The 23,704-nt window shown below is 41.7% G+C and overlaps 1 protein-coding gene across 1 annotated transcript in view; it reads right to left on the bottom strand.

The window, feature by feature from the left end:
- The window catches only part of ALDH7A1 (aldehyde dehydrogenase 7 family member A1), a 67,454-nt gene extending 44,248 nt beyond the window's left edge, over positions 1-23,206 (bottom strand). The window contains exons 1-5 of the mRNA XM_073676703.1: positions 22,928-23,206; positions 19,865-19,918; positions 9,056-9,121; positions 5,765-5,845; positions 4,758-4,881 (exon numbers count right to left, since the gene is read on the bottom strand). Coding sequence (XP_073532804.1) covers positions 4,758-4,881; positions 5,765-5,845; positions 9,056-9,121; positions 19,865-19,918; positions 22,928-23,119 — 517 coding nt within the window. The 5' untranslated portion in view covers positions 23,120-23,206. The remainder of the gene's footprint in view (positions 1-4,757; positions 4,882-5,764; positions 5,846-9,055; positions 9,122-19,864; positions 19,919-22,927) is intronic.
- Positions 23,207-23,704: the final 498 nt, after the last annotated feature.

The raw sequence follows: 23,704 nt of genomic DNA, 5'->3' as shown, positions 1-23,704 counted from the left end.
TCAAGAGGGAGGGAACGGAGGGCCCTGCAATCCTGCTCCACCACAACTCCCCGCTGCTGGAGCACCGGATTCCTGAAGGACCCTGCCTCCTGTGACCCTCACTCCACTGACCCCCAGGTAAGATACTGTACCTATTAAGACTATAAGATGGACCTCATCTTATAAAAATATATAGTTTTTCTATATTCCACCCCAAAATTTGGGGTGCGTCTTCTAGTCCAAAAAATACTGTAGTCAAAATGTTTTGCTTGGACAAACGGCAGGGCTGGGAACAGAAGAAGCGACATTTGGTATTTAGAATGTAAATTTGGCTGGAATAGATTGCAGATACCATGTCTTATTTGCAGAGCCCCTGGAGGTACCAAAACAGAAGAAACCCTCACAAGTGACCCCATTAGGGAAACCAGACCCATCAAGAAATTCATCTAGAGGAGTGTTCAGCATTTTAAACCCATAGGTGCTTCACAGAACTTTTTAAAATGTGGATGTGAAAACATAAATTACGTTTTTTGCTGCTAAAATGTTGTTTTAGCCTGAATTTATATTTTCACAATGGATAAAATGAGAAAATGGACACCATAATTTGATAAGCAATTTCTCCTTAAAACGCGATAACCCAAAATGCGGTCAAAACTGTTTGGGGACATTTAACGGGCTCAGACGGGGAAGAGTGCCATTTAATTTTTGGAGCGAGCGTACATTTGTCTGGAATAGATTGTGACACTTGTAGAGCCCCTGACATGAGAAAACAGCAGAACCCCCCCCCCCCACCCCCGATAAATGACCCCATTTTGGAAACTAAACCCCTCGAGGAATTCATCTATTCGTGTATTGATTATTTTTAACCTACAGGTGATTCATGAAACTTTAGAACATTTCGATGTCAAAACAAAAAAATTAACTTTTGTTTTTCCCACCAAAATACTGTTTTAGCACCATGTTTATAATTTACATGAGGGGTAATAGGAGAAAATTAACCCCTTAATTTGTTGAATAATTTCTCCCAAACGCAGCGATACCCCACTTGTGGTCAAAAACTGCTGTTTGAGCAGATGGCAAAACTCTGAATGCAAAGAGCGCCATTTAATTTTTGCCATTCAAAAGGTGCCAAAAAAGCAGAAACACCCACAAGTGAACCAATTTGGCAAACTAAACCCCAGGTATTGATCTAGGGGTGTGGTGTGTAAAATTTTATAAGGTTGTGCCGTGAAAACAACAAAAAAAAATGTAGGGGTTTTCACGAAAATGTTACTTTGCCTCACAGTTTTAATTCACACAAGGGATAATAGGAGAAAATGGCCAGGAGAATTTGTTATGCAATTTTTACAGAATGTGGCAGCACTCCATATGTGGTTCAACACTACTGTTTGAGCACACGCTTTTTGGTAGAATAGTTTGCGGGCAACATTTGTGGAGCCCCAAAAGTGAATCCATTGTAGAAATTGCACCTCAATTAATCTACGGCTATTTTGTAACATCCACGCCATGCTTTAATCTGGAGAATTGCAAATATGCCAGTTCAGTGCCCATACATTATGCCATGTTCCCTTTTCCAGAATCTTTGTTCTACCAGTAATGTGGGACCCACTATATTTCCAGTGACAGATGACTGACCTTAGTGGAGGCTGGTTTTGTGCTAAATAAAGTGGGTTTTTATTGGTACATTTTGGGGTACATAATTTTTGATTTCTTCCAGTATAAGGCTGGGATCACATTCTTTTGTTCTACGCTGAGCACTTACGTCGGGGGTTTCAGTGTAAAGCCCACAAAAATTAGACAAAACGCCTGATGGAACCACTCACTATAAGAGGCAAATGGAGACACTTTAGACTCAGTTTGACGTCTATTCCAGTGGTATCCATCTTTTTAGGCGTGCACAGTACTGTGGTCACACTTGTGCGCTAAAAAGACGCCTAAAATAATGGGACACTGCCAAAACAGAGAACAGATGGTGTCCAAAGTGTCTCCATCATTATAATGAGTGGTTCCGTTGGGGGTTTTCCAGAATCACGGTCTTTGAGATTTAGGCTACGGCACTACTATCAGTATTTTTCCTCAGTACGTGTAAGCCAAAACCAGGTGAGGAACAATCACAGGAAAAGTATAATAGAAACACGTCACCACTTCTACATTTATCACCATCTCCTGGTTTTGGCTTACAAATATTGTTAGTGGGGTCGTGGCCTTACACTGAAATACAGAAGCAAGCACTCAGCGTAGAGCGCGGGATAAACGTGAGCAGAGTCTTTTCTGATTTTTGGGAGGTAGAATGAACAAATAGAAAACAAAAAGAATAGCTCTTACTTTTTATTTTTGCGCTTTATTCTTTGTGTCGGAGCGATTACAGATTTATTTTTTATGTTTTGCTGCTATCACACAGTAATAATGCTTTTTTTTTTTAAATTGATTTTTTGTCACCATATTTTGAGAGCTTCAACTATTTTTTGGTGAAAATGAGGGCTTATTGATTGCGGGACGAAGATTTTTTTTAGTTACATTTTGGAGTATATGACATATATTGATCGCTTTTTATTCAGATTTTTCAGACACAGAATGAACAAAAACCAGCAATTCAGTTATATGTATAAAAACAATATTTTTTTCCGCAGTTCCCCATGCTGTAAAAACGATAAGACTGATTTGTTCTTTGTGTCAGTGCGATTTACAACAATACCAGATTTATAGGGTTCTTTTTAGGCTTTTACACACTAAGAACTATATTTGTTTTCACATCACCATATTCAGAGAGATGTAACTTTTCCCCCTCTGAATGAGCCATATTAGGGCTTCAATTTTTGTGTGTGTCAGCATGATGAAAAAGCTTAATTTTTTGCAAGTTCATTTACTTTTTATTGTCTTCCCTGTATGGAATAAATAACGCGCCAGTTTTAAAGATCGGGTCGTTCCGAACGCAGCAATACCAATTCGTGCACTTTTTTTTTTTTTTGTTTTAACACAAAGGCTACATTTTTAGTGGCGAAACGGCTTTGTGATGTGTGCGTTTTTTTTTTTACATATTTAATGTAACTTTTTTTTTTTTTTTAATTTTCACTTAATCCCTTAATCCCACTGTGGGACATGTAGATCTCTTACTTTCATCACTGGTCTCATGCATTGCAGTACTCATGTCCTGCAGTGTCCGAGACCTGTCTAATGTCTTACTGCTAGATCCTGGTCTAACAGGCACAAACAGGCCACCGTACCCTGGGGCCATCAGATGACCTTATGGTACAAGGCAACGATCGGCACTCACAATTACGATTGCAGAGATGCGATGGTGACAAATGGGTTCATTTAACCCACCTTTTAAACCACCTAAATGCCACTGTCGGGATTTTCGCCTACTGGGGGGCACTATCCACTTATTTCGCAGCACTGTTAAAAAGAGGTGCTGGGGAATAAGAACTCTTAATGACCACGCGTATCAGTGGTCGTTAAGGTGTTGAAGCAACACTCCAGTGGGCTTTTCTTAGCGCTGGAGTGGTGTCACTAATACAAGTTCCCTATCCCTAGTAATATACTTGCCATCCGCCATCTTCAGCTGTTCCCAGCACCAGTCTGGTCCCACTCCGCCATATTGTGACAGGGACTTCTGCTTGACCGGAAGTCAAAGGTAACAGTCACAAGCTCTCAGTGTATGTCTATGAGAGCCCCGTTCTGCCTCTCAGACTAACATTGAGTTGTGACTTCCGCCTCGCCCAGCAAACACTGCAGAAGACAACCAGAGCAGTGCTGAGAACAGAAGACGACGGCGCCTGGTAAGCATATTAATACACGCAGGGAGCATACATTAGTGACAACACTCCGGTGAAACAAAAGAAAACTAAACCCTGGAGTGGTGCTTTAAAAAAAAAAAGATGATTTTACCAAATCTAAAGCTTACTAACAAAAAATGCTGAGAAGTGCCCCTAATGGCTGGCTTAAGCCCAAACTTTATAGCAGAAGTTGAAGACACAGTTCCCTCTCCATTCACCCTCAGTGTAAAAGTGCGAGATCTTGCATTTTTAACTAAACCACCACTGACATTTCTTTTACCAATCAATCAGTAAAAGTTTCAATGAAGTTACCGATCAGTAATTGCTTAGTAAAGAATATGGCAGCGCTGGTTTAATTCAAAGAGTGGATTCTCACTCTTTGTGGAACTTGACGTGAACAAATTTTTGGTCTGAGTGCCAACCGTAAAAAAAAAAAAAAAGTGACCAATGTTATTCAATGGAGCAATGCAGATGAACAGTTCTTTTACACTGATCAAATCTGTATTGCAGCCGACTTTTTGCACTGCTGTTCTTAAGCACAGGAAACTGTAAATGGACACGGAGCGATAATATTAATTGTAATAATATATTATTACAATTAATATTATTATACTTGCCTCCCAGACGACAGTCACTGCTCCGATCTCAGCCCTGCATCTCTCACTGGCCACTGATCTGCTGCAGCAGTCACATTTTTTCGCTAGAACAATACCGAGTGGACACTGTTTTTGTCCAGAAAACAGGTATAATTTCTTTTTTTAACTTTATCCAGCAACTTGGGCCATTGATAAAGGGGTATGTCCAGTAGTGAAAAACTTATTTAAGTAAAGCAAGTTTTCCTGCTATAGTGTGGCAGTTATGAAGCCTGCTTCAGCTCTACCATAGCACTTTCCACGCTACGGCCATTTTGGACTTGAAAAGAATAGGGCACCAAACAGTACCAGAATATGGCCTCATGCACATGATAGCAATTTTGATATATTGCCACTTAGAAGCACTTACTTTCAGATGGTAATATAGGTCCACCAATAATACGGGACAGGCCGACAGCATAGTCACATATATCAACGTATTCTTGGACCTCACCAATACCTTCCACCAAAATCTTTCCCATTTCTAAGGATTCCTGAAAAAAAAATATTTGTCTACATGAGAAATAGCAGATAACAGTATTTAAACATCTATTCTGGTGTCTCAAGTGTTTTTGGGACTAAAATCCAAACAGCTCCAAGTTTGTTACAGGCTGCGCAAGGTAATGCATCTCAGCTCCATCCAAGTGGATTGGACACCAGAAAGCTGCCAAATCTACGGAGCTGTGCCTGGCAAACAATATAGGTGACACTACATTCACCGCAGCACCCTTAGGCAGCTAATGGGTGGTGATGTCAGGAGTCAGATCTGATATCTATGGTTCATCTAAAGACAGGTCATCAATATTATACTGTCAAAAATCCATGTAAGAAAAGATTAAAGATATACAGTATTAAGGTCATAAATAAAATATCATACATCTACACGCAAATTGCCCCTTTAGAGAGGAGGAGGACTTGAACTCTAGCGCCACCTATTGGAAGCAGCAATCCTAAAAGTCAATATCGACCCTCTAACCAGCATTGCCATATGACTTAGGATAAAAGCTAAACCAGTATACACCTGGACCTAATTTGAAAGGAGTATGCCTAAATCATACTAAAGCTAAAAAGAACACCATAATACAAGCATCTACAGGGTCAAATCCAGTATAAAGAGCAATAGTGCAGCGTTCCTGAAGACATGGATAATATTAATCCTTAGATCGTAATTAATACAACATGAAGGCCATAGGCAGGATCATCAAAGCCATTGCTTTCCTACTGAGACCAGCTAGGCATACAAATTAGCCCTGATACAATTGGCAGTCTGATAATTTTCACTATTGGGATACAGGATGTGTCTGTACAACCTCATAACCAAGAATTTTCCTCCTCGTCAAGTCATTCATATATGTACTTTAGATTATATTTCTGTACCAAATGTCCTAAAACTTTGATCTTCTTTCGTAGCGCATCACCAATTTGGCGTACTATTTCCCCACGCTTAGGGGCAGGAATCTAGAAAAATAGAAAGAAAGAATAACTGTTAGTATTATAGAAAAAAAAAAACAACGTAGAAACAAGCTAAAACACTAATATCAGTACATCTTAGATTTCCTACCACCCCAAGTAAAAGCCTCAACAATCCGTTCGGTCAGGATTGATAGACGTAAAAACGCGATCATATTAGACTAGCATGAAACTGTCTGTAAATTGTAGATTCATTTAATACATAAACTGTAAAGAATTAACGTATGCAGAAACTTGAATTTGGCCCCAGCTTTACATGGTGCACAACTGGACAGTATTTTGAATTTATATAAAGCTACAGCCAATAATTGATAAAACAAAAACAACGAGAAAGTGTGATTAAAACATTCAGGCCAGGGATAAACCTAGTCCATCACAACTAATGATTTCATATGGCGTCACATTGTGAAATACTACAACCATGACACCTCACAAATGTTTACAAATGCAGTGAGGGAAATAAGTATTTGATCCCTTGCTGTTTTTGTAAATTTGCCCACTGACAAAGACATGAACAGTCTATAAATTTTAAGGGTAGGTTAATTTTAACACTGAGAGATAGAATATCCAAAAAAAGACAAGAAAATCACATTGTATAAATTAGATAAGTTTATTTGCATTTTGCAGTGAGAAATAAGTATTTAATCCCTCTGGCAAACAACACTTAATACTTGGTGGCAAAACCCTTGTTGGCAAGCACAGTGGTCAGATGTTTTTTGTAGTTGATGATGAGGTCTGCACATGTCAGGGAGGAATTTTGGTCCACTCCTCTTTGCAGATCATCTCGAAATCATTAAGATGTTGAGGCTGTCACTTGGCAACTTGGAGCTTCAACTCCCTCCATAAGTTTTCTATGGGATTAAGGTCTGGAGACTGGCTAGGCTACTCCATGACCTTACTGTGCTTCTTTTTTAGCCACTCTTTTGTTGCCTTGGCTGTATGTTTTGGGTCATTGTCTTGGTGGAAGAGCCAGCCACGACCCATCTTCAATGCTCTTACTGAGGGAAGGCGGTTGTTGGTCAAAATCTCGCGATACATGACCCCAGCCATCTTCCCTTCAGTACAGTGCAGTCGTCATGTCCCCTTTGCAGAAAAGCACCCCCAAAGTATAATGTTTCCCCCACTATGCTTCACGATTGGGACGATGTTCTTAGGGTTGTACTCATGCTTCTTCCTCCAAACACGGCGAGTTGAGTTAATGCCAAAGAGCTCAATTTTTGTCTCATCTGACCACAGCACCTTCTCCCAATAAATCACAGAATCATCCAGGTGTTCATTGGCAAACTTCAGACGGGCCTGCACATGTGCCTTCTTGAGCAGGGGGACCTTGCGAGCACTGCAGGATTTTAAACCTTTAAGGCGTAATGTGTTACCAATGGTTTTCTTAGTGACTGTGGTCCCAGCTGCCTGGAGATCATTAACAAGTTCCCCCAGTGTAGTTTTAGGCTGGTCTCTCACCTTCCTCATGATCAAGGATACCCCACGAGGTGAGATTTTGCATGGTGCCCCAGATCGATGTCGATTGACAGTCATTTCGTATTTCTTCCATTTTCTTACTATTGCACCAACAGTTGTCTCCTTCTCACACAGCGTCTTACTTTTGGTTTTGTAGCCCATTCCTGCTTTGTGCAGGTCTATGATCATGTGCCTGACATCCTTAGAAAGCTCTTTGGTCTTGCCCATGTTGTAGAGGTTAGAGGCTGACTGATTAATTGAGTCTGTGAACAGGAGTCTTTTATACAGGTGACTATGTAAGACAGCTGTCTTTAATGCAGGTAACAAGCTGATTAGGAGCTTCTAACTGGTCTGTAGGAGCCAGAACTCAATGGTTTGTAGGGGATCAAATACTTATTTCTCACTTTTTTGGATATTCTATCTCTGAATGTTAAAATTAACCTACCCTTAAAATTTTAGACTGTTCATACTTGGTCAGTGGGCAAACTTACAAAAACAGTAAGGAGTCAAATAATTATTTCCCCCACCGTATATTCGATTTTCTGCCACTGGTCACAAGCCGAACGTAAAACACTTGCCAAAGACTTCATTGCCAGCAGCTTGTACCTGGTCTCCAATCTGTTCGCTTTTGTGCTTTAACAAGTCGCAGAAAAGTCAACAGATGTTTTTGGTTGGGCGCTTTGTCTGAGAATTGATATTGAGCATGTGTTTTTGTGTAGCCCCAACATTACTCTTTTTCGCATGCACTCCCAGTTGAATACAGATACAAAGAACTAAGTGTGCAATGGGCCTCAAATTAAACCAATTAATTTACAAAGTTAAGTGCTTTCCTAAAGGATTATTCCCTCAAAGAATATCAGGTTATAAATTTGATAGGCTAATAACTTTCTGATCGCTTTGAGATAAGCCACTGCCACACCAACCAATTCAGAGATCTGGTCTCTGCAGCCCCATCAGGAATGGGGAGAAGGGGAACATGTGCATAGCACCGTTCTTGGGGTTCGGAGCCCCAATCTGGGTTTCACTGAGGAGTTTATTATTCAGTCCCCAAACAAACAATCAACAAGCTATGCCCTTCCCATTTGATAGGGGATAAAAGATTGGATCCAAAAAAACAAGTTAACAGTTTTACAGGCTTCAGAGCTGAGATGTTCTTGTCATTTTAATATCTGCACAGAGATTAATTCTGGTAATTAGGAGTTTGGGAAATGCAGACATACAAATCAATACACGATTCTGAGACTAAGGCCACGGCCCCACTATCAGTATTTGGTCAGTATTTTTTCTCAGGAGTGGGAGCCAAAACCAGGTGAGGAACAATCAGAGAAAAGGTATAATAGAAACAAGTCACCAATTCTGCATTTATCACCCACTCCAGGTTTTGGCTCCCACTCCTGAGAAAAACTACTGACCAACTACTGATAATGGGGCCGTGGCCTAAGGCCATGTGCTTATATTCAGCATTTTACCTCAGTATTTGTTAGCCAAAACCAGGAGTGGAACAATCAGAGGGAAAGTATAATAAAGCATGTTACCATGTGAGGTAAAATACTGAACGCTTGAATGTGGCCCAACTGTCCTGTGGCTGTACAGGAACTTAGTCAAGACTTACACTGTATTAGGAACAATTCATGGCAAAAAAAGTGGATCCATTCAGAAAAAAAAAAAAAAAAAAATGCCTGAGGTGATAGAGATCTCCCTTATAATAGTATCCAACAAGCAGAGCTCCTTTTTGTTACTCACGTCTGCCCAAATCTTCCAAGCTTCTTTGGCTTTTGTGACGGTTTCATTATATTCCTCAAGAGTGGCCTGAAATAATGACGTATACAATAGTTATAACTGAGGGTTACTTAGAACTGAAATACAACTATTGCTAAAAGTAGTCAACTTAGGGTAAGTCCTATGTGAGTATGCCTGTCAAGCGAGAGGAAGAAATAGTGACTAGAAAGGAGGACATGATTTAGCAAATTTAAGATTTACTATAATTGACACAAGAACCTGGAAGACATTATGGTTCAAATCTATGTTTGCACATAAGTATACGCTTCAATTTGTGGCACACGGACAGACAAAGATGCACCAAACTTAAGAGCTGTAAGCTTTTCTCCACCATACTGTGGTTTAAAGGGAATCTGTCAGGAGGAACAACTCTCCTAAGCCATCTATATGGGCATGTAGGTCATAGCAAGCCTTGATATCTGATGTCTTATTCCAGAGAAATGTTTTTCATATATAAGCTCGTAAATGAGCTGTTCAGGACTATCGGCCGGACACAGACCTGAATGAGAATCTGCCTCCAGAGATTATTTTAAATAAAAGGGACGTTACCAGCGTGAGACATGTATCAACTGTCACTTTGCTCTCATACAAAGCTCTACTGTGAGATTAGAGCCAAACCAACACCGCAGAGCCAAAACACAGCACAACAGAGGTGAAGTTGGTCTCACTACAAAAACATTTGTAGCTGCTGTCCTCTCCAAGGGCTTCAGCTTCCATCTCACAGGCAGCCAGTGTAGGGAAGGGCGGAACAACAGAACTCAGCTATGTGAGAAGACAACGGAATATATGCTGGTCTTGTTTATAATGAGGCAAGGTTGTGTGACAGGGGCTGTCATATGCCTCTCCCTCTCTAAACAGTGTTTGTACCAAGTGTATGGTTTTATTATAATTTGGCAACTATATTAATATATAAATCTGCATTGTTTTCTAGACACATTAATGTACACAGTTAGGCTGTGTTCCCACGATGCGCTTTTTCCGCTGCAGAAACGCTTAAAAAACGCTTGGTAGAAGGTCTGCCATGTTCCCCAATGATAATCCGCATGTGCTGTGCACATGCTGCTGAAATTTCCGCTGCGGATTATCAATGCGGAAAAATCCGCAGCACTACCAATTATTTTGTGGAATCGCGGCGTTTTCGCCGCCATTGACTTGCATTGGAACGCATGACATCCGCATCTGCACATGTGGATATCATGCGGTTCAATGTGCGGATGGTACCCGGGTTTGGAGAATAGGAGACTCTCCTCCAGACCCGTGTACCATAGTACCTGTAAAAAAAAAAAAAATATATATACACATTATCCTTACCTTCTGATGGCCCCCGGTGTCCTTGTCCTGGCTTGCCAGCAGCTCGCGGTGGACTAAAAGGACCTGCGGTGACATCATTTAGTCATGTGACGGGTCACGCGACCGCTGACGTCGGCGGTCGCGTGACCCGTCACATGACTAAATGACGTCATGGCAGGTCCTTTCACACCACCGCGAGCTGCCGGCAAGCCAAGGCAAGGACACCGGGGGCCATCAGAAGGTAAGGATAATATTTCTTTTTTACCATTCTTTTACAGTCACACTATATAAATCCATGCCGGTTGCATGGATTTATATACTGTGACCAAGTTGTCAAGCACTTTCCAAGTGATGCATGCGGAAATGCAAGTGAAGAACGCTTCACATCCGCATGTCCCTGGCAGGAAAAACGCATGTACAATCCGCATGTACAATCCGCATGCGTTTTTTTCTGCCAGGGAGATGCAGAAACGCTCAGGAAAAATCCGCAGCATTTCTGCATTGTGGGCACATAGCCTTAATGTAATGTATTGTGATTGTTGTTTATATATGGTGTATAGGAAAAGCACAGGACACTGCCTAAGGTTTAGTTAGTGATAGATATAAACAATAGGGCTGATAGGCAGTGGTGGGCCTATTAGTATATAGAAGATAAGGCATAGTGTAGAGCAGTGATTCCCAAACCCCATCCTCTCGGCCCCCACAGGTCATGTTTTCAGGATCTCCTTAGTATTGCACAGGTGAGAGAATTCCTGATGCCTTGATGATACTTCAGTCACCTGGGTAATACTAAGGAGATCCTGAAAACATGACCTGTGGGGGCCGAGAGGATGGGGTTTGGGAATCACTGCTATAGAGTATAGGAAGTTCAGTGTACGTTATTAGTGGGTGAATACGGCAGTTCATTGGTGAAGGGAGTAGTTTGCCCAGCGATCAGCGGAGACTGTTGCTGATTGGTCCAGTTAAAAAGGGGGAGGAGTTTGGACCAGAGGGGAGCAAAGGTTATTCCTGTCAGGAATCAGTTCAGTCAGAGCTGTAGCTGCTGTTGGTAATGTTTAAGTATGTGCAGGAGGAAGACTGAGGAGAAGTTCAGGGCCCTGGGGGTTGAAGGTCAATAGAGATACAGACGGATGATGGGAAAAGAGTTAGGCAGCTTGGGGAACGATAAAGCGGACAACTCTGAGGAAAATTCCCTAAACATCCAAGGTCTACGGCCTGTAGAAGGACTGATGGAGCCAGCCTTCACTACTCCCAAGGAGGGGAGAACGGACGGGGACATACCTGAGGAAAGTAGGATCGTGTTCTGGAAAGCTGCGGTACTGGGGACATTAACTCTGAGGACAGGACAGAAAGGGACAGAAGAGAGGATGAAAACTGTAACTGTGATGTCCCAAAAGATTGTATTAATGACCATAACTGAACTGAAGAAAAAGTTAAGTAAAGTTGGTTTTTATATAAAAGACTGTGACAGTGATTGCTTGCCTTCAACTACTGGACTCCTAAAGAAGACAGAGAGACAACAAGGAATTGTGAGTGTTGTGCTCTACATGCAAATCACAATACAACATGGACATTATCTTTTATTTGTGGGTGGTCAGGGTGAGCATATACCACAACAGCAGCTCTTGCCACTACTACCACCCTGTACCCCTCACAGTTCACCCAGGGCTGTGGAATCGGTAAGCCAAACCAACTCCACAGCCCGGCCTCACTACTGAGCGTGTACATAAAGTGGAGCACAGATTCATCTCAACTAAAAGCTGAGATCCTTAGATCAGGAACAGAACAGACCTTTATAGGACAGTTCATAATGTTCCCAAATTCTTATGAAAACATTTACAGCACATCCTGCATTGAACTACTGAACACAATTTATTATATATTTTAGGAGTCCGAGTCAGTCCATTTTATACTGACTCCACAGCACTGGGTTCAACTCTGCTTTACTGTGTCCTTTATAATCAGGCGCAGCTTTCAGGAGAGCAGCCAGCAATAGGAGAGGACAACTGCTGCTACAAATGTTTGTAATGAGACAAAGTTCACTTCTGCTGTACTGTGGTAGCTCTGATCTCACTACACAGCTGTGTGTGATTAGGAGAGGAGAGAGTCAGTCATTACATCTCTCAAGCAGGTAATGCCCCTTTTTCATTTAAAATAGCTTTGAAGGCAGACTCCTGTAGGTCAGTGTCCGGTCCATAGATCTTAACAACTCATTTGCATATAATTGTGGATTTCTCTGGAATAAGACATCGGATTACAGATATTAAAATATAATTTTATTCAGCCGCATATGACCTACATGTCCATTTAGATGGCTTAAGAGGGCTGATCCTATTAACAGATTCCCTTTAAGAATAGTGTATGAAATGCCATTGTAAGCAAGTTTCATAATATAGTAATAATAATAATAAATAATAATAATAATTCCGATAAAGGGGCTGTACACAAGCTGAGGCATAACTGTCTCTGACAAGTTTTGCCAAGTTCTGATGACTAGTTGTAAACTTCACACAAGATGTAAAAAATTTAAAAACAGCAAGAATGTATGGGCGTAGATGAGAACAATAACAATTGCACTGAATACATTACAGGTATATCAACTTTGCAATGAAAAAAAAAAATTAGGTCTACAGTTCCCCATATACAGGGTGGTCCAAAAGTAGGTGGACAGAAAATAATAACATTTATTTTGATTTATATATAAAATTATATTTACTAACACAAGCATAACATTGACAATTAAATTTTATTCTGAACAATAATACAAAAGCCCTTAAATTTTATCAACTCAGGTGCTCAAACTGTTTTCCATTACAATTTGCACAGCTTTGAAGTCTGCCTCTTACACTTCGACAAACTTTTTTGCACAAGTCTCTTTGGGTATTAATTTCTTGAAATGCATCTCTTATGTAATTTTTCAAATCACCGACACTTTTTGGTTTTCGACTATAAACTTTGTCCTTGAGTACTCCCCAAAAGAAAAAATCCATTGGGGTAAAGTCTGGTGAACGTGCCGGCCAATCAAGTGGGCCTCTTCGGCCAATCCATTCATTAGGAAATGTTTCATCAAGATACTCGCGGACTACTCTTGAATAATGTGGAGGGGCCCCATCTTGTTGGAAATAAAGGTCATTTGAATTAGGCTGTTGCTGTAACTGGGGAACAACTTGATTCATTAGAATTTCGAGATACTTATCTCCTGTGACTGTTCCATCAAAAGATATTGGTCCTAAAACACCAAAACTTGAAATACCACCCCAAACATTGACACCAGGCTCATTTAGTTGTTGCTCTAATGTTAAATGCATGTTCTCATTATACCAGTAAATACAATTATGTCTGTTAATATGGCCAGATAATTTGAAAGAAGCTTCATCACTCCACATAATGTTATCTAAAATTACTGGATTTTGTTTGATAAATCTCCCCCTTCGTAACCTTATTACACTTTCTGTCCACCTACTTTTGGACCACCATGTATATATTAGGCTAATATCGACCGGGGCCTGTCAACATTATTCTATTGTGTATGGCGAAGACTGCCAACTGGAAGACAGGAAAGAGGTAAATCGGGCATGTCAGATTTCGGACAGCCAATCACATTACCCAGCAGAACTAAGCTACCACTAGACACGTTTTTTTTTTTTGTTTTTTTAATAGAGAACATAGAAGCAATTGGCCCGAGCTAGCACTCCTGTGTATGGGAGAGATGGCCAAGATGGCTGCTGGCCAAAGCAATGACTATTATGTGATTTTAAAGGGAAGCTGTCACATCCAGAAATGGATTAACCCTAAATCTACAAGTAAATAGTGCTAAAATGCTATCTGGCCACCTTACTGAAAGCCATCGTAAAAAAAAATTAACGTAAATCCTCCTGGGAGCTGCTCGCTTCCACTCATAGGGTTGTGCAGAGAGCAGTTCCATTCTCTTGGGCAGTGATTGACAGCCTGCTGTGCACACACAAGTACGCTGTATAACAGTTAATCACTGCATGGAGGAGGAATTAAAGCGAATTCCCTGCATTGTGAACAGTGACTGACCACTCCATGCACCACCCTTATGACTGAAAGCCAGCGGATGCAGGGAGGATGAGCTGCTGCATCAGTAAGCTGGCTACACAGGAGTCAAATGTTATTTACCTGCAGATTACCCCTATATCTACAAGGAAACAGTGTTTCTGGATGTGACAGGTTCCCTTAAAGGGGTATTTCAGTTTACATAAACCATTACCTATCCACTGGTGATATTTGTTAAATCAGTGTAGGCCCCAGCGAGTGACTGTGTCCATTATCCTCAAGAGCACAATCAGAAGGGCTAGGTTGCACGTGCACCCTGATACTAAATGAGGATAGATTGACACACACAGTACAGGCCAAAAGTTTGGACACACCTTCTCATTTAAAGATTATTCTGTATTTTCATGACTTTGAAAATTGTATATTCACACTGAAGGCATCAAAACTATGAATTAACACATGTGGAATTATATACTTAACAAAAAAGTGTGAAACAACTGAAAATATGTCTTATATTCTAGGTTCTTCAAAGTAGCCACCTTTTGCTTTGATGACTGCTTTGCACACTCTTGGCATTCTCTTGATAAGCTTCAAGAGGTAGTCACCGGAAATGGTCTTCCAACAATCTTGAAGGAGTTCCCAGAGATGCTTAGCACTTGTTGGCCCTTTTGCCTTCACTCTGCGGTCCAGCTCACCCCAAACCATCTCGATTGGGTTCAGGTCTGGTGACTGTGGAGGCCAGGTCATCTGGCGTAGCACCCCATCACTCTCCCTCTTGGTCAAATAGCCCTTACACAGCCTGGAGGTGTGTTTGGGGTCATTGTCCTGTTGAAAAATAAATGATGGTCCAACTAAATGCAAACCGGATGGAATAGCATGCCGCTGCAAGATGCTGTGGTAGCCATACTGATTCAGTATGCCTTCAATTTTGAATAAATCCCCAACAGTGTCACCAGCAAAGCACCCCCACACCATCACACCTCCTCCTCCATGCTTCACGGTGGGAACCAGGCATGTAGAGTCCATCCGTTCACCTTTTCTGCGTAGCACAAAGACACGGTGGTTGGAACCAAAGATCTCAAATTTGGTCTCATCAGACCAAAGCACAGATTTCCACTGGTCTAATGTCCATTCCTTGTGTTCTTTAGCCCAAACAAGTCTCTTCTGCTTGTTGCCTGTCCTTAGCAGTAGTTTCCTAGCAGCTATTTTACCATGAAGGCCTGCTGCACAAACTCTCCTCTTAACAGTTGTTGGAAGAGATGTGTCTGCTGCTAGAACTCTGTGTGGTATTGACTTGGTCTCTAATCTGAGCTGCTGTCTCGGATAAACTTATCCTCAGAAGCAGAGGTGACTCTTGGTCTTCCTTTCCTGAGGCGGTCCTCATGTGAGCCAGTTTGTTTGTAGCGCTTGATGGTTTTTGCAACTGCACTTGGGGACACTTTCAAAGTTTGCCCAATTTTTCAGACTGACTGACCTTCATTTCTTAAAGTAATGATGACCACTCATTTTTCTTTACTTAGAATTTGTATTATGGCAAGTAAAAAGCAGCTAAGTCTATTCAGTAGGACTATCAGCTGTGCATCCACCAGACTTCTGCACAACACAACTGATGGTCCCAACCCCATTTATAAGGCAAGAAATCCCACTTATTAAATCCGACAGGGCACACCTGTGTAGTGAAAGCCATTTCCGGTGACTACCTCTTGAAGCTCATCAAGAGAATGCCAAGAGTGTGCAAAGCAGTCATCAAAGCAAAAGGTGGCTACTTTGAAGAACCTAGAATATAAGACATATTTTCAGTTGTTTCACTCTTTTTTGTTAAGTATATAATTCCACATGTGTTAATTCATAGTTTTGATGCCTTCAGTGTGAATGTACAATTTTCATAGTCATGAAAATACAGAAAAATCTTTAAATGAGAAGGTGTGTCCAAACTTTTGAAATATATATATATATATATATATATATATATATATATATATATATATACACACCGTATATTCCGGCGTATAAGACGACTTTTGAAGACTGAAAAATCTTCTGTCTAGTCTGGGGTCGTCTTATACGCCGGTAATGCTTTTGAACTTTCAGAAATTGACATGCGGGGATACTCTGGGGGTGTTAATAAGCTGCCGTGGCCGTATCCCTGCCATGTCTGAGTTAATATAAGGTGGAGGGAGTTAAAATACGGCGGCGGTAGGTCCAGACAGTCAGCGCTTCTGTGCTGAAACTGACACATCGCTGCGTATTCCCAGCTCCGGACACAGCGCAGGGCTTCTGTGCCGACAGCTTTCACTTGTCACAGAAGCGGTGCGCTGTGTCCGGAGCAGGGAAGTTCGCATCGCTTCTGTGACAATATATGAAAAGCCGGCAATTCAGCAGCGGCATAAGCCGGCACCCGACAATTTAGAATAGAAAGAATAGAGCTTCACACATAGATTAGATAGATAGAAACATGTCAGTCACATATACATGAAGTACAGTGACAGTATTGCTTACTGTACTTGTCATTTAGTGTAAAGGATTTATTAAAACAAATAATAGTGTTTTCATGCACCGTCTCTTTAAAAAAGCCGGCTGGCATTTCAGCATCTGTACCCGACAATTTATAACAGAAAGATAGAGCATCACACATAGATTAGATAGATAGAAACATGTCAGTCACATATATATGAAGTACAGTGACAGTGCTGGTTACTGTACTTGTCATCTAGTGTTAAAATAACGGATTTATTTAAAAAAAAATTGGCGTGGGGTTCCCCTTAATTTTAGTCTCTAGCGGAGGTTAAGCAGACGGCTGGGGCAGATGTTTGAAGCCTGGGAAGGGGGTAATACCCACGGAGCTTCCCAGGCTACTAATATTAGCCCCCAGCTGAATACATAGCCTTTACTAGCTATTAAAATGGGGGACCCCCCCAAAAAAATGACGTGGGGTCCCCCCTAATTTAATAGCTAGCAAAGGCTAGGCAGACAGCTGGGGGCTGATATTAATAGCCCAGGAAGGGAGCCATGAATATTGGCCCCCTCCCAGGCTAGAAACACCAGCCGTCAGCCGCCCCAGAAATGGCGCATTCATAGGATGCGCCAATTCTGGCACTTAGCCTCGCTCTTCCACGCTGCCCTGGTGCGGTGGCAGGGGGTAATAGGGCTGGGGTTGATGTCAGCTTATAATGCCAGCTGACATCAAGCCCAGGTTAGTAATGGAGAGGCGTCTATAAGACACCCCCATTACTAACCCCATAGTAAAAGTTAAAAAAAACAAACACCCAGAATAAAGTCCTTTAATTGAAATAAACACACAATTCTTTATTGTTCTAAATTAAACCATACTTACCATCACGCCCATTCCAGCTGAAGCCAACGATCTCCTGCAATAAAAGTAAAATAATAAAGCAACCTCATCCTTACCTTTCCATGGTTCCCAGGACAGCTTCAGCTCTGCTACATCGAGATGACAGGCTGGACCGCAGCAGAACGCTGCCATCCAGTCTGTCATCCCGCAGACACTGAGAAGCGCAGGCATGCTTGCGCTCTGCAGTGTCTGGCTGTGACGGCATCCAGATGAGCCGACAATGAACTCAGCTCACCTCCTGGACGTCCGTCACTGACAGCGTGGGAAACTTCTACTGCGCATGCGGGGAGCAGGAGAATTTTCCCACGCTGTCAGTGACGTGCATGAGGTGAGCCGAGTTCATTGGACATGATCTCGGCTCATCTGGATGCCGTCACAGTCAGACACTGAGGAGCACAAGCATGCCTGCGCTTCTCAGTGTCTGCCGCATGGCAAGCTGAACGGCAGCGTTCTGCTGCGGTGCAGCCTGTCATGTGAATGTAGCAGAGCTGGACCAGTCCTGGGAACCATGGAGAGGTAAGGATGAGGTTGCTTTATTATTTTACTTTTATTGCAGGAGATCGTTGGCTTCAGCTGGAATGGGCGTAATGGTAAGTATGGTTTAATTTAGAACATTAAAAAATTGTGTCTTTATTTCAATTAAAGGACTTTATTCTGGGTGTTGTGTTTTTTTTAATTACTTTACTAGAAATTCATGGCGGTCATGTCTAATATTGGCGTGACCCCATGAATTTCGGGCTTAGGGCCAGCTGATAATGCCAAGCTGGCCTTAACCCCTTTATTACCCAGTGAGCCACCGCACCAGGGCCCTGGATGAGTTGGGTACAGCGCCAAAAGATGGCGCTTCTATGAACGCGCCATTTTCCGGGGTGGCTGCGGACTGCAATTTGCAGCGGGGGGGGGCCAGAAAGCTTGGGCCTCCCTGCGCTGCAGATTCCAGCCCCCAGCTGCCTAGTTGTACCTGGCTGGACACAAAAATAGGGCGAAGCCCTACGTCTTTTTTTTTTTTTTTTAATTATTTCATGAAATAATTTTAAAAAAAAAAGGGCTTCCCTATATTGTTGTGTCCGGCCAGGTACAAATAGGCAGCTGGTGGTTGGGGGCAGCCCGTTCCTGCCTGCTGTACCTGGCTGGACACAAAAATATGGCGAAGCCCACGTCAACATTTTTGGGAAAAATTAATTACAAAATTAATAATAATTTAGGGACTGCATCTTTATTAACCCCTCAATTGTCATTTAGTGTTAAAAGAAAGGATTTTTTAAAAAGAAAATTGGCGTGGGATCCACCATCATTATAGTCTCTAGCGGAGGTTAAGCAGACGGCTGGGGCAGATGTTTGAAGTCTGGGAAGGGGGTAATACCCACGGAGCTTCCCAGGCTACTAATATCAGCCCCCAGCTGAATACCTAGCCTTTACTAGCTATTAGAATGGGGGACCCCCCCAAAAAATGACGTGGGGTCCCCCCTATTTTAATATGTTTATGAGTGACAGTTTTCCTGCTATATACCTGCATGTCATAAGAATTTAAATTAAGAAAGGACCATGTTAAATTCAAATCTGTTTTTTTTTAATTTTTACCGGTGTTTGGTATGCGTTGGAAAAGGGGTAGTCTTATACGGTGAATATATCCTAAACTCTATATTTTAACAGGAAAGTAGGGGGGTCGTCTTATACACCAGGTCGTCTTATACGCCGGAATATACGGTATATATATATATATATATATATATACACACACACACACACACTGGTGGCCAAAAGTATTGGCACCCATGCAGTTCTGTCAGATAATACTCAGTTTCTTCCTGAAAATGATTGCAATCACAAATTCTTTGGTATTATTCTCTTCATTTAATTTGCTTGCAAGGAAAAAACACAAAAGAGAATGAAGCAAAAATCAAACTTTTGGTCTGTACTGTAATATATATATTATATATAAATTATAGAACTGGACTGTATATTTTACTTAAGGGTCTTTTTTTGCTTCGTATTCTGGGGTCATCATTAAGTATACCCACCACCAATATATAGTATCGGTGAACTCACCATACAAAACATAAAGATGTTAGAAACCCAAAAAACATTGATGAAGACCACTTCATCTACATTACCTGTCTAACTCTGGCAATTGGTAAATTGCTGGCAGGACAATAGGACGTCACAACCTGAAAAAAAAAAAAAAAAAACCATGGTTAAAATTATGTAGAGAACGTTACAGGCATAACATTGTTATAAAATAATATCCCCCCCCCCCCCCAAACCTCCATAATGGAGAACATAGCACAACATGAAGATCCCTCACTGACCGTAACATGGGCCATGTTTTGAAAAACTCAAAACATTCACTACTATAAATTCTGGTATAAAATACTGTGGGCGCAAATAAGTGCTGGTTCCACTGACCAGGCGCATATGGCCGAAAATGACGTCCAACAGAGCACACAGTGACTCATTACAATCAATGGGCCCGTCAGCGCACATGTCAGAATCGCGTGACCCGTCACATGACTAAATGACGTCATGGCAGGTCCTAGAGTCCACAGCGAGCTGCCGTCAAGCCAGGACACATCGGATAAAGACACCGGGGGCCATCAGAAGGTAAATATATATTATATTATATTATATTATATTTATATATATATATTTATTTTTTTTTTTTTTTTTTTTTACAGGTACTATGGTACCCGGGTCTGCAGGAGAATAATAATTGGTAGCGCTGCGTTTTTTTTACGCAATGATAATCCGCAGCGGAAGTTTCTGCAGCATGTGCACATCACATGCGGATTATCATTGGGGAACATGGCAGACCTTCTACCAAGCGGTTTTTAAGCGTTTCTGCAACAGAATTGCCGCTGCGGAAACGCTTAAAAAAAATGCATAGTGGGCACACAGCCTAAGTTTGAAAAAGTTGGAAGATTTGCCTGAGCTTAAGGCTATGTTCACACATGTTGGGTTTTTCAGTGTCACAAATCTGCAGCAAAACCTAATCTCTGGCAGGAAATCAACTGCGTCAAAAACGCTGTTTTTACTGCGTTTTTTTTTCACTGTCCGTCTGCCTCTATTTATACATGTACATAAAGTTCTGTGAAAAAAAGAACCCCATTCTATTTTGCCATCGAAAACGCTGATACAAATTTTGGTTTGTTTCTTCATCACCCATTACTTCCTATGGGTGAAAAAACGCTGAAAGTGACATGCTCTATTTTACAAAAAACCAACCAAGCCACAAAATACACAGCAAAAAAAAAAAAAAAAACAATGTGTGAACAGAGAAATCTGGTTTCTCAGACTTTGCTGGTACTGCAAACCTCAACTAAAAATTTGCATACAAATCTGCAGCAAAAACGCTGAAAAGCCCAACATGTGTGAACATAGCCTAATAGGCGTTGTGTGCACATACCCATACTGAGCTTAATAACTTCGTTTTTAGTCTTCACCTGGAGTTAAAATGTAACAATAAATTAGCAGTTTAATGATGACTCTGAAATAGTGAGGTCACAAAATCCATCAAGAAATCATTGATTAACCTTATATCTGAAAGCTCAGCAAAGTAATTATAAAAAAAAAATGTTTTAACTCCAGTAGATAATAAATAGAGCGGCATTGGCAACGAGGAAAGAAGCAGCTTAGGACACAAACAAGCCATCTTGAGTTTTACCATAAATATAAAAATCGATCTTGGCCTCATAGAATGTGCAAAAAAGTCTAATTACTATGGTTTCAGTTTTCTTGGTTTGTACCACCATATTCCAAGATTCATACATTTTTACATCTGTTGAGCTTTGTGAGGACTTGTTTTTTTAACGAGCTGGAGTTTTTATTGGTACCATTTTGAGGTACAATATTTTTGGGAGGTAATGTTACTTACATCAGGGCTCCATTGGAGTACAAAGTAGACACATGGGACCTTATGTAGGCCCGAGGCTGCCATGACAACCACTACCCATCTTCCACAATAAAAACACAAATGCCTCATTGGGCAGCATGCAGTCCGTTATGTACATGGATAGCACAAAGACCAGAAATATGTTTTTGAGAACGCTGTCAGCACATAATGACCGTTCAAACAACACACAGGAACCCAGTGCACCTTTGGTGTGACCAAACATTTAATTGCACTTTCTCACCTACTTGTTTTCCATGTATGGCTGCCCTTCTCTGGTTCTATGAAGCCAGAGCTATATAATAAAAAAAATAAAAAAAAAGGAGAGGAGGGGTGGCGAGAGGGAAAAATAACTGGGAAGGTGCACTTAAATGCTTGGCCACACCAAGGGTGCAGCGAGCACCTGTATTTGGTTTGAACAGTAATTCTATGCTGACAGAGGTCCTGTAAGTGGTCACTTTTGTGATCTGTATTCATAGCAATCATAGAAGCCAGAACATGTCGTGAACTGGTCTCTTGTAGAAGATCATCGTGACAAGTCTATCGCCTTAAGGATTTTGTTTTTCAACATAAAACATGCTAGAAAGCACTGGCCACAGAAGGATTCTCTGATGGTCCCAGGTCCTGAAAGAATAAGGCTGGACTGCAGAGCGATGCGCAACAAACTCTCAGGCAAGCTGCGCGACCAAAGACATCTGTGCAACTTGATGTTGTGCGACTATTTTCAAGCTGTGGTTTTTGCAAATCACAGATAAGTCACACATGAATCATAGTCGCACGTGACTCGCATTAAAGTCTATGACATGTGAGTCGTGTGTAACCTGCGACAGAAAATACAACACATTTATAAATGTTAGTGACTGTGTCAAAATGTGACACTATGGGCCATCAGTGGATGCAGTGTCGCCAGCCTGAGGCTCTGTTCACATAGGACGGTAGATCACTACAGTCAGCACCTGTTCTGTCATTGAAATAAGGAAAATTACATTGGATCTTATTACAAATCAACAGGGTTCATTGGGTGCCGGTTTATCCAGCAGCAGTTCGAGACAGAACCCATAACACCAATGTGAACAGAGCCTAAGTATATGTCATGCAGGAAGTACACAGATGTGCACTAAAAGTAATAAAATCAGTATAGACACAATGCAGTAGGCAGGGAGGCAATATTATGGGCTAGTGGGACACAAAGCTGAGCATGATCCTCTCCAGTCACGTGTGTTACATATGACAGGCCAGGACTTGTGGCCTCACTTCTAGGCATCTACCCAAATTTTGCAGCAGCACCTACCTCTCCTTTTCCTCCCCATGCACCATTGTACACACCATCGTTCTCCTCCTTCAGGCCCAGCTCTTTCAGCCATGCATACTGCGGCTGGTTGATCAGTAGAGTAGACATAGCTGAGAGCTGTCTGCGGCAGGAAGAAAAGATTTTCCTCTTGAGCACAAAATGTCTGGATAGTGGGAAGGAGAAGAGCAGCATGGTGAAGTCAGGCTGAGGAGGCAGCTGGCTAATGACTCGCTGGAAGGAGAGGAGCCGCCTCCAGCTCTGTGAGCCTGGGATTGGTGGGAGGCCGGCACAGCCCCCTGCTGTCAGTCAGCACACAGCTCCGGCGCTGCAGCTCTACTTACTCACCAGTCACAGTATGGCGAGGCCTCTCTGCTTCCTATTGTTCCCCCCTTAGGCTATGTGCCCACAATGCAGAAATGAAGCAGAAAATTTCTGCAGCGTTTCTGCATGTTCTTGGCAGTCAAAAACGCTTGCGGATTTTATACGCGTTTTTGCAGCGTTTTTACATGCGGATTTGACTTGCGTTTTTCAAGTGCATTGGAACCTCAAATCCGCATGCAGAAACGCACAATTAATGGACATGCTGCAGATTTTTCCGCAAGGAAAATCCGCAGCCGAAAATTCCGCAGCATGGGCACAGAACATGCAGATTTTCATTGGGGATCATGGGGCACGGATTACCAAGCGTTTTGCAAGCGTTGACACTACGGAAAATCCGCATCAAAAATGCTTGAAAAACACATAGTCCCACTATGCGTTTTTGATGCGGAATTTCCA

This window comes from Phyllobates terribilis, unplaced genomic scaffold (genome assembly GCF_046119375.1).
Source record: "Phyllobates terribilis strain yellow unplaced genomic scaffold, ASM4611937v1 Scaffold_1__5_contigs__length_1240528914, whole genome shotgun sequence".
Classification (NCBI taxonomy): Eukaryota; Metazoa; Chordata; class Amphibia; order Anura; family Dendrobatidae; genus Phyllobates; species Phyllobates terribilis.
The sequence above is the reverse complement of the archived record's forward strand: the minus strand, read 5'-3'. Positions and strand labels throughout refer to the sequence as shown.